The sequence below is a fragment of the Chelonoidis abingdonii genome, chromosome 11 (genome assembly GCF_003597395.2).
Source record: "Chelonoidis abingdonii isolate Lonesome George chromosome 11, CheloAbing_2.0, whole genome shotgun sequence".
Classification (NCBI taxonomy): Eukaryota; Metazoa; Chordata; order Testudines; family Testudinidae; genus Chelonoidis; species Chelonoidis abingdonii.
In genome coordinates this window covers 2,340,068-2,357,966 of record NC_133779.1, presented here as the reverse complement: position 1 = coordinate 2,357,966, position 17,899 = coordinate 2,340,068, and the positions used below count along the sequence as shown (strand labels likewise).

The following is a 17,899-nucleotide window of genomic DNA, read 5'->3' as shown; positions in this document are numbered from 1 at the left end:
CCAGCTCTGGGAGGGGAGTGGGGACTAGTGGTTAGAGTCGGGGGGGGCTGGGAGCCAGGACTCCTGGGTTCTCTCCCCAGCTCTAGGAGGGGAGTGGGGCCCAGCGGTTAGAACAGAGGACTGGGATTCAGGATGCCTGGGTTCTGTACGCAGTTCTGGGGGTTGAATGGGGCCCTGTGGTTAGAGGGGTGTGTCGAGGTGGGAGCCAGGACTCCTGAGTTCTGTGTCTCGCTCTGGCAGGGCAGTGGGGCCTAGCAATTAGGGCACACAACTGGGATGGTGGATTCTGCTTAAGATCACGTCACAATTCCCAAACCCCGGCTCACACAACCGGCCAGGACCCGAATCCAGCCGTTCTGACTCCAGCCTCAGCGTGCTAGGCACAGCCAGCGTCCTTATCCCTCTTGCCCAGACTGCAAAGCTGAGGCACGCAGCGGGGAGCTGGCCTGCCACGGGCCGCACAGCGGAGGTGCTGGGGAAGGAACCCCAGCATCCTGCCCTCCGCTCTGCCCCAGCCCGGGAGAACCGCCGTTTGCTGAGACAAAAAACAGTCCCTGCCCCAAACAGCGAAGTCGAGGAAACTGAGCCCCTGGGGATCCCCCAGGCCACCTGGAGGGGGCGAGATGGAGTTGCGGGGGGCGGGGGGGGCTCATTCAGCCTGGGGCTCAGCAGACCAGGTTAGTCCTGGGGCATTTTGTAGCATGGTTCTTTGTCCCGCTAGAAACCGGCTGCTCCTTTGCTCCAGACCCTCAGCTAACATCAACACCCGATCAGAGAGGGAGGAACGTCTCTGATCGGGACTCAGCACACCTGGGTTCTATCACTGGCTCTGCCCGGGTGAACTGGGGCACGTCACCTCCCCACTTCGGGCCTCGGTTTCCCCTCCCGCCCTTTGGCGGCACATACACTGGGCTCCGGGTTTGTCCAGCACCTTGCACATGGGGGCTCGGATCTCGAGATGGTACCGTAATCAAAGCAGGGCCAGAGGGGAGCTGTGTTCGACTTCGAGCACTGTCCCAACCAGGCAGCCTTTGTGACTGCAACTAAATCAACCATGGCTAGGACAGGAGCTGGGAGGCCACCGGGGGTCCTCGAGGACCCGTGAAGCCAGCAGGTTCCCACTCGCCCGTACATTCTGCGGGAAGAATAACTGCGCTCACAGCCCACCCATAGCAACCTGAAGGAAAAGCTCATGACAAGACTGAGACATGTAACTTCAGGAGGTCCGCTGCGAGGCGACTTCTCTGCCACAGCCAGTGCCTCACCGCCCCAGAAGGGAGAATTCTTTTCAAAGCAGCAGCCAAAGCCAGACAGTCATTTCTTCCCCGTACGAGGCGCGGACGGTGGAGATTGGAACCACCACCGTCCCGGCCAACGACCCAGAAAGCAAAGACATCCAGCTGCCCACACACAATCTGGCCCTTTTCCTGCTTAAAAAAATCCGCTGGGGAAAAAGATGAATATTTCAAATCTTTCTGTGCAGAGACTGTTCAGGCCCAAATTTGATTACGTTGGCTCAATCTCCGCCGGGTTCAGGGTCTGATTTTCACAGAGCTCTGAGACTCCCCCACCTGAAAGTGCAGACTCCTTTCAGGGGGTCTTCAGTTGTCCCCCACACCCCAGAAAAAAAACAAAACTACTAAGGATTCTTGAAAGTGTACGTCTCTGCTAACATGGCTTGCCTCAGTTTCCCCACCGACAAACTGGTGGGTCATGATGTTTCCCAGAGTGGGGGGAAGGTCATTGCGATCAAGTAGTTAAGGTCTACGAAGTGTGTTGGTGATAGAGGGGAAAATAATTTAGGTGCCAATCCACCGACCCATATGGCACTAACTACGAATTAGTATTATCATTTATCCCAGCAGTGCCCTGAGATCCTGGCCCTGATCAGGCCCCCCGTCATGCCAGGGGCTGCCTAGACTCCAGCCAAGATCAGGGCCCCATTGCACTGGGTGCTGCCCAGACCCCAACCAAGATCAGGACCCCGTCGCACCAGGCACTGCCCAGACCTCAACCGAGATCAGGGCCCCGTCATGCCGGGCGCCGCCCAGACCCCAACCGAGATCAGGGCCCCGTCGCACCAGGCACTGCCCAGACCCCACCCGAGATCAGGGCCCCATCATGCCGGGCGCCACCCAGACCCCAACCGAGATCAGGGCCCCGTCGCACCAGGCACTGCCCAGACCCCAACCGAGATCAGGGCCCCATCATGCCGGGCGCCGCCCAGACCCCAACCGAGATCAGGGCCCCGTCGCACCAGGCGCCGCCCAGACCCAACCGAGATCAGGGCCCCATCATGCCAGGCGCTGCCCAGACCCCAACCGAGATCAGGGCCCTGTCATGCAAGGCACTGCCCAGACCCCGACCGAGATCAGGGCTCCGTCGCGCCAGGCGCCGCCCAGACCCCAACCGAGATCAGGGCCCCGTCGCGCCAGGCACCGCCCAGACCCCGACCAAGATCAGGGCCCCGTCGCACCAGGCGCCGCCCAGACCCCGGCCGAGATCAGGGCCCCGTCGCGCCAGGCACCACCCAGACCCCAACCGAGATCAGGGCCCCGTCGTGCCGGACGCTGCCAGATCCCAATCAAGATCAGGGCCCCGTCGCACCAGGCGCCACCCAGACCCCGGCCGAGATCAGGGCCCCGTTGCGCCGGGCACCACCCAGACCCCAACCAAGATCAGGGCCCCATCGTGCCGGACGCTGCCCAGATCCCAATCAAGATCAGGGCCCCGTCGTGCCAGGCGCTGCACACACACATAGTCACAGACAGTCCTTGCCCCAAACAGTTGGAACTTGTCCTGGTATAACTCTGTCAGGTCAGGGTGTGATTTCTCACCGATGTTGTACCAGTGCAAGCCCTGGTGAGGATGCAGTTATACCGGGATAAAGATGACCTGGAGTACAAACTTTTGCCAGCATAGCTGTGCTGGTCGGAGCGTGACAAGATGCGATCGCTGAGCGACAAGCTCTGTGCCAGCTAACGCCCCCAGTGCAGAGCGTAAACTGGTGGAACTGTGGCCGCACGAGGAGCACTTTGCTGGTCTGGTATCGTGGAAAAGCCCTCCACGCACAGCCCTTGCCTTGCTCCCCTTCCCTATAGCCACAGAGCTAAAGCAGTACACGTTTCTAGTGGGCACAGGGCTGCAGCAGACAAGACAAATAGTGGGTGGGGAAACTGAGGCACAAAGAGGGGCAGTGAGGGGCCCAAGATTACACAGAGCTGGAATCAGAACCCAGGTGTCCTGACTCCTGCCTGCTGCACTCCACTGACTTGCCCAGAAAGCGCCAATTCCGATTCTACGGCGTTTTCCCCCCGGTTGAAGCCAGCCTGAGCGGCTAGTGGCAGAGCCGGGCAAACCTTGGACGTGAAGAGTGAACGGGGTTTGCTCCCGCTCTGCAGACCCAGGGAAACCAACAAGCCGCAGAAACGGAACTGGATTTTTAAAGGTCTCTGGGTTTTCGTCATTGGAATCGCACAGGTCGGGGGTGTGACGAACTGGGACTGTTCTTAATGTTGCTCTAAATACTGTGTTGGTGCCTCAGCGTCCCCTGTGCAGTTCTTAATATCTCATGGTGGGATAAGGGGGTGTGATTGCTGCAGAGGAAGGGGCCAGTGCACCTAAATGCCGGGCACTCTGTCTCCTAGCAACTGATGGCCTGGGCCCCCCCTCTGCAAAGGTGCCAGCTGAAGGTGTTGCAGACAAAGGGATCAGGTGAGCTCCTGGCCCGGGAAAGGGGCTGAGCAGAGAGGAGGGGCTGGAGGGGGTGGTTAGTCTGGAGCTGGCTGGGGACGAGGAGTGAAGTGCAGACCTGGGGGTCTGGCTCACTGCCCCCTCCCCCAAATGGACCTGGCTGAGGGGTCCAGTTCGCGGTACCTACAAGCTCTGTTTTAGACCCTGTTCCTGTCATCGAATAAACCTCTGTGTTACTGGCTGGCTGAGAGTCACGTCTGACTGCAAAGTGGGGGGGCAGGACCCTGTGGCTCCCCCAGGACCCCACTGGGTGGACTTGCTGTGGGAAGCGCATGGAGGGGCAGAGGATGCTGAATGCTCCAAGGAGAGACCCAGGAGGTGAAGACGCGTGAACTTCTTGCCCTGAACAAGTCTGCTCCAAGGGAGAGGAGGCTCCCCAAAGTCCTGCCTGGCTTTGTGGGATCTGTTCCAGAGCATCGCCCAGGGACTCCGTGACAGGGGGTGTTAGGAGATGGGTTTTAATCTCAGAAAGCCCTTTGACGTGCATCCCCACCGAAGAGACAGAGATGATCTTTCTTCCTCCTTCTTCTTTGGATGTTAAGGTCAACATTTCCCGCAGCGCCCAGGGCCAAGGTGGCACACGGCCAGCACCCACAAGCAGGGCCCGGCGTGCCCAACTCTTTAGAAAATCTGGCCCAGTACCTTGGTGCCTAGCTGGAGGGTCATGCTGTGGGGCATTCCTGCCTGCAGAGCAGCACATAGGCAGCTCAGGCCAGGCTGCTGCAGGTTAGAGTAGCCGCCGGGGTCGCTCTAAGGCCACACACGCAAAACTGTGCCTTGCAAAGACTGCAGAAAAGCCCAGGAAACGCAGCCCAGCCCCCTTCCCGCCATCTGTAGGGAAATCCAAGGTCTCCTAACGAGGCAACTCAAATCCCATTGGACATCCGCAGGCCCAGATTCATCAGCCAGCGAAGATGGGGGGGAATGACCAGCCTTTAGAAGGACAAGCCCGATTGTAATTAATTTGACTCCATTTCATTTCTGCAAACAAATGGAACCAAATTTTGCCTGCAAAGTCGCCTCTCTCCCTCCCTCTCATCCAGGAAGGAGGAACAGAGTCATTAATAAACCAGCCTGTCAGCACCTCCATAATACCAGGCATTAAAAATTCACAAGCGCCTTTTTCCCTCCGGCTCGCCGTCTCCGCAATGAGTAATGCCAATCGAAAGGTGAGAGTGGGGGCAGGGGTGGGGAAACGGGATGGCATGAAATGAAAAGGAGCCGTCTGGCACTGGGGGGTGATTTTCTGTAGGGTGTGAAGACACAGGGCAAGAGAAGCAGGGTGGGGGATTGCGATCCACAAGCCCAAAACAGCTGCTGTGACTCCAGGGTCCCCAGTGGGTAGGGGAGGCTGATTAGATAGAGGGGCTGGCTCGGCAGAGCTAACACACACATCGCCAGTTATTGCCCAGTAGGTCAGACTCTCAGTCCATCTAATGCCATATGCTTTGGAGGAAAGTGCCAGCCCCCCCTGCCCCGGGCCATTATGGAATAACCCACCCTCAGGGAAAGACCTTCCTGACCCCAAGAGTTAGAGGTTGCTTTGTGCCCTGAAGCATGAAGGTTGCCACACTTTCATGTGCTGAAAGGCACGAATGGCTCTTTCGCCCAGATTGATTTTTCCTGCCTCTGACGGAGAGCGGGGAGAGGACTGAAGCAATGCTAAGAAAGTCCCAGAAAAAAAACTCTCTTGGAAATCACAGAGCCTGAAGAGAAGGGAAAAAAACCAAAACCACGTAATCAGCAATCAGAAATGTCAGCGGCTGTGCTATTTGGATGCCAGATTTGATGAAGGGTTTACAAGACGTGCAGGCAATAATACATCAAAGGAGAGGATTAATTGCTGCACTGAGCGACGGGAGGAGAATTACCAGCACCCCCACCCCAGTCTACTGGCAACGAGACCATCAAGGGGTGGGAATGCCGTCTAGTAGTTGGAATGGGGAAGTGAGAGGGAGGAGGGTCTAGTGGTTATAGCAAGGGAACGGATCTGGGATCTGGGCTCTCTGGAGTGCTAGAGCAGGGGGCTGGGAGTCAGGACTCCTGGGTTCTATTCCCAGTTCAGAGTGGGGCTGACAGGGGAACCACAGTGGAGACTGTGTGTCAGGACTCCTGGGTTCTCCTCTCATGGTGGGGCTCCCTCATCGGCAGTCAGGGAGGAGCAGGAAATCTCAGTTGCATTCTCACGAGGCCGGCAGGTGCAGGCGGATCAACAATCCTCAAAAACCAATGCCAGGGCAGGCTGCTACAGCTAAGCAAATACACAGGTCGAGGAGGTGGAGAAAGGCCCTTAGAGACAGGAGAGGAAGGAGCTGGATGCTAAAGGGACAATTCCTCTGTTCAACAGCAAATTTAACATGCGTAGAGAGTGGTTAGAACAGGGGACTGGCTGTCAGGACTCCTGGGTTGGAGGAGGGAGTGGGGTCTAGTGGTTAGAGCAGGGGCCTGGCTGTCAGGACTCCTGGGTTCCATTGTCTGCTTGGAGGAGGGGAGTGGGGTCTAGTGGTTAGAGCAGGGGACTGGGAGTCAGGGCTCCTGGGTTCTCTTTTTAGCTCAGGGAGAGAGCGTGATCTAGGTGTTAGAAGGCGGGACTAGGTGGCAAGATGCCTGGGTTCTCTTCCCTGCTCGGGGAATTGGGTCCTGTGGCTTTTATTGGAGCTAATGTTGATTCATAGCAGCCAGGGATCTCATCCTTTCTTCAGCAAGCCCTGGGACTTGAGGATCAGCCCGACGCCCTCTGATCCAACTCCCCCTAAGCACCTGCTGCCGCATTTTGACTCTGCTGAAGTCTAGCCGTGCCACTGGGTGCAGGGCACCTCGGCCTTGTAAGCAGGCAGCCTGAGCCCAGGCAGAGATTTGCCCAGGCACATCCACAAGCGTCTCTGAGGCGGCTCTGCAGGTCTCAGGACAAGGCCAGGCTTGGTGCGTGCACCCAGGGGGCTGATCTGAAATAACTCCGTCAGCAGAGAGACCTGTCACAGCGAGAGGGGTTGTAAGGGGCTCGGTCTGGTTGGTCTCTCAAACGGTGGGTTGAGAGGGACTTGATTACAGCACAGAAGCACTTCCACGGGGAGCAAATCCCAGCCAGACGTGCAAGGCAGACAAATCCCAGTGAGAAACCAGGCATGGATCTGTAGGCATCTGGCTTAGCCAGTCACGACTGCGTCTTTTCTGGGAGCCTGGGGCCAGTGAGGCGGCTAAAAGCAACGCTCTAACCCGCCCGACACCGGGACGAGTTCGCCAGGCCTCGGCGTGACTGATCAGCCCACGCGCTCCTCCAGCTGAGATAGACGCTGCATTTTCTCTCTGTGCCAGTCCTTCCCCTGCTGCTTTATGCGTGTTTGTCTAGTTCTGTCTTCTGGGAAACAGGACCAGAGCTTCAACCGCATGAGGAACAACAGCTGCACCTGGCTCACTAATGTCTTCTCCCTTCCCCCAAAAGGACAATTCTAACGATGAGGCTCTTTAATGCCACCTGAACAGCAATCAGACGGGGCAGGGCCTTAGCAAATCTCGCTGCCGCTAAACAGAACAAGGGCTGTCCTTGGACTGAAACTCTCTACTTCAAACGCTTTAGCCGCTTTTCCCTCTTTTCTGGTATTATTACGAAAGGTTAGAAAGACTTGGCTGTTGCCCTGGGACGGAGCAGCCAAGGTTTCTGTATTCAAAACCCCACCCTAGTCTGATGGTTTGCGTGGGACAGCGACGGGGTCATATTGACACCCTCTGGGGCTGTTTATTCCCTGGAAGTTAAGACAACTCCTTGTGACTTCTGCCTCTACCGCTTGAGCTGAAGGCCCAGAGCCATTAGCAGGGAGGCAGAGGAAGAGGAGAACAATTTCTGATGTGCTCCAGGCACTCGAGTGGGGATAAAGTGCTACAGAGCATGTTGTTATTCTTTATTATTCGAACTACCATAGTGCCTGGGACCCCACTGCGCAAGGCGCTGTACGTTTTTATTGCTACTCAGTGTACTACAGTAGCACCGTAGTGCCCCAATCATGGGCCAAGTCCCCACTGTGCAAGGCACTGAACAAAACCAGAAATAAGAGAAGATCCCTGCCTCAATCACACCCTTATCCCCACTTCACAGATGGGGAAACTGAGTCACCGAGACACTTGCCCAAGACTATTCTGGGAATAAAGGTAAGTGAGAGGCTTGAAAGGCAGGTCCATCGGCAGTACCCAGGGAGCTGAGGTCAAGGTGCTGAATCCAGAACCACAGGGCTCCTAGGCCAGCGCTCAGCAGAGCTTGTGGAAAAGTCCATCGAAAATGGCTTGTTTGTGTCCCCAAACATCTGTGTTTTCACTGAAAATTTTTAAAGCTCGAAACCCACAAAATTGCAATGAAAGTGCTGGAAACTTCCAAAGTGAAAATTTTAAGCGGAGATGGAAAAAATGATCGGTTTGGTCAAAAAACTTCCGTTCAGGAGAAAAAATAAATCTCTGGTCAGTCAGCTCTAACGCTCAGGGCTCCCGCAAGGCCTGGACATATTGTGCCTCAGTAGATCCTCCGCTATGCAGTGCGAGCGACACATCACAGCAAGGACAGATGCCTCGGGCAGGGGGAGCATCTGAACAAGGCACAGCAGGTGATTGTCACGGGGCGATGCTCTGAACTGCTCCCCACAAGCCAGGCAGGACTTTGGGGAGCCTCCTCTCCCTTGGAGCAGCCTGTCTGCAGGGCAAGAAGCTCCCACGGCTTCACCTCCTGGGTCTCTCCTTGGAGCATTCAGCATCCTCTGCCCCTCCACGCACTTCCCACAGCGAGTCACCCCAGCGGGGTCCTGGGGGAGCCACGGGGTCCTGGGGGAGCCTCAGGGTCCTGCACCCCCACTTCACAGTCAGACATGACTCTCAGCCAGCCAGTAACACAGAGGTTTATTCAATGACAGGAACAGGATCTAAACCAGAGCTTGTAGGTACCGCGAACGGGACCCCTCGGTCGGGTCCATTCTGAGGGGCAGTGAGCCAGACCCCCACGTCTGCACTTCACTCCTCGTCCCCAGCCAGCTCCAGACTAACCCCCCTCCAGCCCCTCCTCTCTGGGCTTTGTCCCTCTCTGGGCCAGGAGGTCACCTGATCCCTTTGTTCTCCGACACCTTCAGCTGTCCCCTTGCAGGGGGGAAGGGCCTGGCCATTAGTTGCCAGGAGACAGAATGTCGGCCATTTATGTGCACTGACCCTTTGCTTTGCCACAATTACACCCCCTTATTCCACCATCTAGAGACTTAAGAAATGCATAGGGGAAACTGAGGCACCCCCACAGTATTAAAAAAACCCATTAAGAACAGTCCCACTTCATCACAGTGATCAAGCCAAGGAAAACCTTGGGGCACTTGGTGCCAGTCAGACCTGCTGGAATCGGCTTCCCCAGTGCTAGGAACTGGGCCGCGGGCGGGCGGGCCTAGTCATTACCCTGTTTGTTTGGGTTTCCGGGGGAGCTGGCTCTGTCTGAGCCTGCAGCACACTGGGGACCCCGGCCAGAGGCACTGAGGCAGAGACTGGCCTAATCTACAAAGCTCAGAGCCGGACCCCAACTCCTTCCCCTGAGAGCCACCCCTAACCCTAGGCTGAGCTCTGGAGCCCCTTGCCCCCGCTTGCCTTTGAGAGACAACAATGGCTCGCCCCAGAGACAGACGCAGCCGGCTCTTGGCTCTGTCAGCTGCCGTCAAAGGGCAGGAGATCAGCAGATCCGAGTCGGAAAGCGTCAGTTTCTGGCCCTAAGCTCAGCTGATCCCGGCTGCCGCAGATAAATTCTCCCCACCTGCCGTGGTGCGGCACCGGACCGCGGGTGCCAGCGGGCAAGCAGGGCACCGGCGCTGGAGAATGCCACCGGCAGGATTAGATTTGTGCCATCGTCACTTCTCGGTGAGCTGGTGCAAACAGCAAGAGACCTTTGCTCTTTGCCTTTCTCCTTCGCCTGAGCACCAGGCCTTGGAGCGAAATCACTGCCTGGGCCGGAGTTTGGGCCACCAGTCCTGACGCCGGGCGGGGGCTGCCTGAGCACCACTGGGGACCACCTCCGTCCCAGGACCGATGCGACTCATTGGACTAAGAGTCTATCCACCCCCTGCACGGCTGATTTCTCCTCCAGCAGGAACCTGACCTGCAATCTGCTACCTTCCTGCTCCAGGCCAGGAGGCAACCACTCCCCGGGAGGAAACACGCTTTGATATTGCCCCAGATCTCACCCCCCGCTCCCTGGGAGCCTGGTGATGCAGCTGGTCTGGGAGAAGCAGCCCCCTCCTTCTGTTTGGAGAAGCGTAACCTCGGCACCCCTCCAGAGCCCCCCACCTTCCCTGCCCACGCAGCTCAGGGTTCACGAGCTCCCGAGTATATTAACAACTTGTTAATTTCCCTGGGGCTGATGAACCGGGAGCCTGCAGGACAATCAACCTGGAAAATCAACAGCAATTTCTTGGACTTGCTGAGGCTGCACAGACCAGCTGATTGAGCCAGCACCTTCCAGATGGCGAGGGCTCTGGAGAACAGGGGAGCTTCATGTGCCATGGGGCAGCCTGACTTCACACCTGCTAACAAGAGGACCCTCAGGTTTGTAGCACCATCCGCTGCCCACCAGCCCGGTTCCCAGAATGACATGGACAGCTCGGGGCAGAGTGGATTGGTGGGGTCTGCGCAGAGTGTGCTAAACAGGGTAAGGCCTGGTAGGTACCTGCCTGGGAGACGGCTGACGAAATCGTAAGGTGTGTGATGCCCCTGCGTTGGTACTGAGCGCAATATGCAGCTGGGGGTGCTGTGCTGCAGGGAGCTGGGTGGATGATACCCTGGCGGGCGCTTTTGCTCCTTAGTCAGCACTGCTGGAGCATCCATTTTGCAGTGGCAAGTTCAGCTGAGGTCATGGTTAGTAAAGATCCCATGTTATAAACAGCTGCCACGTCCCACTCCAGAGGTAGCTGCATCTCTGTGTGGGGTGAGGGATCCCTGTATAAAAAGTCACCATCTTCCACCCCAGAGGTGGCTGCATCTCAGTGCTGGAGGAGCAATCTCAGTATATACAGCGGCCGCACCTCATCCTAGAGGTAGCCACACCTCAACGATGGACAAGCAGCACATAAACCACTGCCACGCCTCATCCCACAAGCAGCAGATAAACAGCTGCCACGTTCCACCCCAGAGCTGGCTGCATCTCAAGGCTAGCCCAGTGATCCTTGCATAAACAGCTGGCCGAGTGATCCCTAACTAGCCCCCCAACCCCATAAGACTCAGTTCTTCTGCAGGAAATGCTGCGTATGCAGTGCGGGATTCAGACCCACGTCAACGAGAAGCCCCTCTGAGGGCTGGCATTTCCAGCCCAGCGGGCAAGGTGGCGTTTGCAAAGGAGAAGCCCCTTTGCCATCACTTCACTCCAGTGCAGGTGCAGGGATTGCCCGGTCGATACATGTGCACAAGCAGCGAAGTCCCTGCTAGATTGATAACTATTTGCTATGGCTCGTAGGGCACTGCGGGAGGTGGGATCATGCGGGCACAAGAAGAGACGGGTAGGATGCAGGGCAACGCACAGGCTGGGTTCTGGCTAGGTGGCGTCATGGTGCTCTGGGGATCAGGGGGTCCCAGCCTCCACTGCTCTGCCAAGTGGGGACAAAACACTCCCACGGGGCCATCTGCTCACCCCCTGGGGAAACTGAGGCACCTAGCTGGGACACGCCTTGTCCCAAGCCAGTCTGTGACACAGCCTGGAACAGAACTCCGGCTGTTAGTCCCATCCTCCTGCGGCCTTTTCCGTCCCGTTTCTGCCATTCGCCCACACAAACGAGGCCTTCTCTTCGTTGGCAGCCGCGGCAGAGAGAGGGCAAAGAGCGAGTCCAATGCTGACATTGATCCTAGACAAGGGGCTGCCCTGGACAGAGAGGAGGCCGCTCAGCGCAGCTGTTACTGTTAGCTACGTGGAGCTGTGGGGACATCTGAGGCTCCAGATCTGCCCCGACAGGACCATGGGCACTAAATCCATGTCAATCCAGCCGGGCAGCACAACGTAGCATTTTAAGGATGCCCGATCTCCACTTTTAGGGACATTCCCCACCCAGCCGCTGCCCCCGTTTGTGGGTGGTATGGAACAGCACTCGTGTGTCCTGAAGGCCACGAATCACAGTTGAGCCAGGGGAAGGGAGATCAGTCCTGGAATCAACAGAGGCAGAAAGAAAACACCACTCCTGGTACTGGATCCAAAGTAAGAGAATGTTGCCTTTCAAACTAGCCGCTCCCCACCCCACCGAAAACATTTCTGCCGTCGCTCTATAATGAACAATAAATGTTTCATTCCAAGCGAGAGCAGGAACGCATCAGCAAGGATATTAATTATGCCATTAAAAATTCATTTAAAAAGGGATCTCCTCAAATCGGCACATGGAAGCGATCATTGAGCATTGGTTTTTCTAGGCGGCCGTCCAGGTTTTTGCGCTGGTGGGAGCCGTGGGATGAGCGAGCAGGATGGGCCGCTGGCATCGGCGCGATGGTTGACTTCTTTAAAGCAGGAAATAGCTACTTAAGAAAGAAGGATTTAGGGACCAGGGATGCTGTGATGGCTATTGATGATTTTTGTTAGGGTAACTCCTAGGAACCCCGGTCATGACCCAGGCCCGCACAGCGCTAGGCACTGCACATTTTCAATGTTGTTAGGAGACCCAGCATGAACCAGGTTCTGTGTAAACCCAGGATGGAAAGTCCCTTTCCCAAAGAGCTTCTGCTCTAAAGTTTTGTCTACACTAGGCAGGGTCTGGTGGTACAGCTCTATATCGGCACACTTGCCAACGTAATCCTGGAGGTTTCTCTTCTTTAGTTCCTGGAGGGTTGGCAACCCTACTTCCCGTCTGAGCCCTTCCTGTGGGGACAGACTCCCTATTGGCAAGAATGTGCTTTCCTTGGCATGGCTCAGTGCCGTGCCCTGAACAAAATCAGCAAGCCCGGCAGAAGGATTTTTGGCTGCTGTAATCGCGTCGGTCCTGGGGCTTTTGCTCTTATAAACACATTGTCAAAAACTATCATCCTCCTAAATCGACATTCTCCTCCTGGCAAGAGCTTGGGGCACAGAGCAGCCCCGAGGAGCCGAGAAGAGGTAACAGCTGGAGACAGGCAGGCAGATGTGGGAGCAGGGGGAGACGATGATTTTGTCTCTGATTTATGTTCTAATGCAGGAAATCCACAAATTAGCCTCATTTGAATTCCAGTAGCACCTGGAGATCAGACCCTGTAGCTCTGGGCGCTACATGGATCCACCCCAGACTGGGATCGGGAGCCCCCCCTGGGCTGGGCACTGCACAGACCCACCCCAGACTGGGATCGGGGGCCCCCACTGAGCCGGGCGCTGCATAGACCCACCCCAGACTGGGATCAGGGGGCCCCCACTGGGCCGGGCGCTGGACAGACCCACCCCAGACTGGGATCAGAGGGCCCCCACTGGGCCGGGCGCTGCACAGACCCACCCCAGACTGGGATCGGGGCCCCACTGGACTGGGTGCTGCACGGACCCACCCCAGACTGAGCTCGGGGGCCCCACTGGGCCAGGCGCTGCACAGACCCACCCCAGACTGGGATCGGGGGGCCAGGGCCGGGCGCTGCACAGACCCACCCCAGACTGGGATCAGGGGGCCCCCACTGGGCCGGACGCTGGACAGACCCACCCCAGACTGAGCTTGGGGGCCCCACTGGGCCGGGCGCTGCACAGACCCACCCCAGACTGGGATCGGGGGTACCCATTGGGCCGGGCACTGCACAGACCCACCCCAGACTGAGCTCGGGGGCCCCATTGGGCCGGGCGCTGCACAGACCCACCCCAGACTGGGATCGGGGGGCCTGGGCTGGGCGCTGCACAGACCCACCCCAGACTGAGCTCGGGGGCCCCACTGGGCCGGGCGCTGCACAGACCCACCCCAGACTGGGATCAGGGGGCCTGGGCCGGGTGCTGCACAGATACAGGTGAGAGCACTGGCCCAGAGAGTTCACAACCCGCGCACATGGAGGAAGGCTGGTTCTCTCCAGGCCAGGAAGTGATCTGCTCGAGCTCCCAGAGTAAGTCTGTGGCAGTGCCAGGGCTCCCAGCTTGGCCTGGGGCCAGCCCACCCCGCGGGAGCAGGCTGGTTACCCCCAGCAGTGGTCTGGGGGTGCTCTGGCCCCCTGCATGGCATGACAAGCTCTCATGGAGCCAGCCGAGAAGCCGTGCTGCCGCCAGGCTCCGGGAGCCCTAATAATATAGTGGAAGCTCAGAGGAGAACTGGGTGTTTTCCCGGGGCAGCCAGCAAAGGCAGACTCCAGCTAATGCCACCGAGCGGGTCTCCCAGGCCACCAGAGCAAGGTTCTCCTGCCTTCGCCCTCTGAGCTCAGGCCCTGAGCAGCTGCTAAGCGGCTCCTTTTAGAGTCATGTCTTTCACGGCCCTAGCACGAGCCCTGGGAATCTCCTTCCCCCAGCCCCTCGTCCTGTTGCAAACCCAAAACCTCTTGGGGGAACGAGGGTGCTCTGGGTTTCTTTAGGGCATGGGGAGCTGAGGGCTCCCAGGCATTTGCACGATATGGCTCTCAGCACAGAGATCACTATATGCACTACTCCCTCGATCGTCACACCTGCTGCATGCCAGGAACTTCATGGCGCGAGTGGGGACTGAACCCAGAGATAGTCCTTCTCCAAAAGCCCAGCCCCCTGCCACCTGAGCTAACAGTGAATCACCCCAGCTTTGGCAGTATAGGGCATATGACACACACATGTGAGAAGTTCTTATTACCCCCAGCAGAGAGCAATAGTACTAGCCAGAGCCGTGCAATGTTTCTTCTTCTCTTACCAAAGACGAACTGGGGAGCAGGACACTGACACTGGTGCCAGGGGACGAGTATTTACAGCTGATGCGCCCCCCCGGCACACACACTCTCCACAAAGTCACCTCAGAGCCATAAGGAAGAGGTGACCTTTAAAGAGCTAGAATACAAAGGGTCTGATTCTGCCTTGCTCAGCACCTCCTTCAGGCGCTGCGCCCTGCAGAAACCGCTGCCAGATCCGAATTTCCACCCACCTTCCACCATCCGTAACAAACCCACATCCTCAATAGCTCGGACACAGTCAAGCGACTCTATCTGCACTGAACAATGGGCTACAAGCCGACAGCCTTGTCTGCACTGGAGATTTGCCCCAATTCCAGCCACTGGTGGCAAACCCCACATCTGGCCCGGATCTTGGCTTTCCACAGTGGCTGGCCACTGATGGGTGGCATCTCAGTATGGCCAGCCCCCACCCCTTTAAAAATCATCAGATTAAATATATATATTGTTTGGGGTTCTTTTTTCCCAGTTTGGGGACAGTGGAGGGGGCTGCATTTTCCAGTATTTCTCCCCAACCAAGAGTGCCAGACACTTGCTTTTTTAAACTTTTTCACAATAACGAAAGCCAAGATTCTCAGCTAATCCCAGGACTCTGGGAGCTGGGGCTTGACACACACCCGCATGGAGGCACACCCTCACCAGGCGGCAACGCTGGGTGCATCTCCAGGCCGTGGCGAGGCTAACAAGAGGGGCCGACGGTTCGTACTTACACTGTCTCGTCGTCCTTGAATTCTAGCTCCCCGCAGGCATCTTCATAGTCGATGCCCGCTCCGCGAGCCGTCCCCTCCACCGTCCGGTAGGGGACAATCACCGTCCCCCGTGCCCCGGAGCTCCGCACCACCTTCACCTCCATGGTGCCCTGGCACTCGCTGACGCGCAACAGCTTGTCCTGGAAGGTGAAGATGCCGGCATGGTCGTCGTCCAGGATGGTGACGGTAGCAATCAGTGGGGCCACCAGCCGCCCCTTGGGATGGTCAGCCGAGTCAGACTCGAACATGCCCTCGGCGTCCCCCACCCGCAGGTTGAGCAGGCGGACAAAGAAGTGCTCATCTTCCTCGAAGATGTCGTCGTCGATGATGCCAATCTTCAGCTCCTTCTGCGTCTCGCCCGGCTTGAAGATCAGCGTCCCCTCGCTATATTCGTAGTCGGAGCCCGCCTTGGCCGAGCCGTCCTCTGTCTTATAGTCCACATAGAAAGTGTGGTTGCCCTCCCCACCCTGCTGGCAGGCCACGGTCAGCGTGACCGAGCCGCAGTTCTCCAGGCAGTGGTACAGGCAGGGCTCGAAGAAGATCTTGCTGTAGTTCTCCTCCTCTGCCTCCGATGGCACCTCCAGAAGGTTGGACGACTTCTTGGAGAACTCTGAGACGTGTTTCTTCAGGATGTTCCCAGCCCCGGTCATCATGCGGGTGGCTTGGATGCGGTAGAAAGCTCGGCTCTTCTGCTGGTGCAGCAGGGCGTAGTAGTTGGCCATTTCCACCAGCTGCTCCAGCTCTTTGTCCGGGTGCTTCTGCTTGAGGTCCTTGAGGATCTGGATCACCTCCCTCCGGCTCTCGTCCAGCTCTTTCTCCTCTTGGGTGGAGGAGGCCAGGGCCGGTGACGCGGAAGCCGCCCCGTCCATGAAGACGTTCTCCCGGTGGTCATTGGCCAGGAAGCTGCCATCCATCTCGATGTCCTTGGGGAACTCCCCTTCGGTGCCGATGATGATGCCGCTCCGCGGGTCGGCGCGGTACCGCTTGTACACATACTTGTAGAAGAAGAGCCGCTTGTCAGCGATCCAGGCAAAGACCACACAGACCGGGAAGAAGACGAGTGTCAGCAGAGCTTCCCAGACCTGGACCACGCCCGGGGAGATGACCGCCAGGATCAGATAGAGCCAGATGTAGGCGAAGATGCTCCAGGAGGCCGTGACAAAGAAGACTCGCAGGTGCTTGATCTTGCGGCTCTCCCCAGCGGGGATGACGTAAACGCAGATGGCGATCACCACGAACATGTTGAAGGCGGCGCTGCCCACAATGGTGCCAGGCCCCAGCTCCCCAGCTTGGAAGTTGTGGCCACACACCTCGATGACAGAGAGCAGGATCTCGGGTGCGGAGGAGCCCAGCGCCATCAGGGTCAGGTTGGAGACCGTCTCGTTCCAGATCCGCACCGTGCCGATGCTCGTCTCGCCGTTGGCCTTCGTGACGGTGATTTCCTTCTCCTTGGAGGTGATGACCTCGATGGAGGCCATGAAGCGGTCGGCAATGATGGAGACCCCCAGGAACATGTACATCATGGCCACGAAGTACACTATGGCCCGCGCAGCTTTGTCGCCAAAGGAGGGGTTGTCCGGCTGCCAGACGGGCAGCAGCACCCCTGGATGGCACGTGTTGGACCCTTGGCAGCTCACGTTGCTTTCTGGCACTGTCTCCAAGGCTCCCGCCAGGGAGAAGTTCTCAGCCAGGAGGACGGACGCCAGCAGAGCCTTGGTGAGGAATCGGGGCAGGGGCTGCCATGCCGGCGCCATGATCTCGGGCGGTTCGGTCCAGCTGCCAGACCCGGCGGGATCTAGAGGACAGAACGAGAGAGACTTGTGATGGCACTCCAAGCTCACGCCTCGCCGGGGCTCGGAGCGTCCCAAAGCACTTTGCCCTCCCAGTGCTGGGATAGACCCCAGGAGTCCTGGCTCCCAGCCCCTTGCTCTAACCACTAGGACCCACCCCCCTCCCAGTGCTGGGATGGATTGTGCCAGGCTCCAACACTAACCAGCCGGCTCCCACCCCCTCACGCTTCAGCACCGTGCTCTGCTCACTGCGTCTTTCAGACCAGCTGCGAGTTGCTGGTACTTGACAGATGGATCCCCCCAAACACAACCTACGAGCTCGGCTCTGCGGCGCAGCCTTCCGGGCTCCGTTGTGCTATTTTTATTTCTTCTCCCTTTTCCAAACGCTCGTCCAGAGCTCGCTGCCTGAGGCTCGGGCGGGCGCAGGAAACCCGAGCGATTCGCTTGGCTCTAGGGGGAGTGGATTTCAGGGCACTGCAGGTGCCATCCTGGCAGGACGGACTGAACAGGGCCAACAGTCACTTCTCCTGGCCCTTTACTGGGGTGAGATCCCCTGGGATCAGCCCCCTGCTATCCCAGCCCTGGGCTCCTCCTTCTCCCAGCGCCTCTCAGCCCTGACCCGCAGCCCTGCTATGCCAGCTCTGCCATGCTCTCCCCTGATGGTGCCCTTCAGTGCTTCAGCTGCCGATCCCTCTGCATTCCCGGGGGCAGGCCCAGTAAAGCCTGCACCTGAGACACCAGCAGACTCCCACTCAGCAGACGCAGATGCTGCTCTGGCCC

The 17,899-nt window shown here is 58.0% G+C and overlaps 1 protein-coding gene across 1 annotated transcript in view; it reads right to left on the bottom strand.

The window, feature by feature from the left end:
• SLC8A2 (solute carrier family 8 member A2) overlaps window positions 1-17,120 on the bottom strand; it is a 64,681-nt gene extending 47,561 nt beyond the window's left edge. The window contains exon 1 of the mRNA XM_032804479.2: window positions 15,291-17,120. Within this exon, the coding sequence (XP_032660370.1) occupies window positions 15,291-17,083 (1,793 nt within the window). The 5' untranslated portion in view covers window positions 17,084-17,120. The remainder of the gene's footprint in view (window positions 1-15,290) is intronic.
• Window positions 17,121-17,899: the final 779 nt, after the last annotated feature.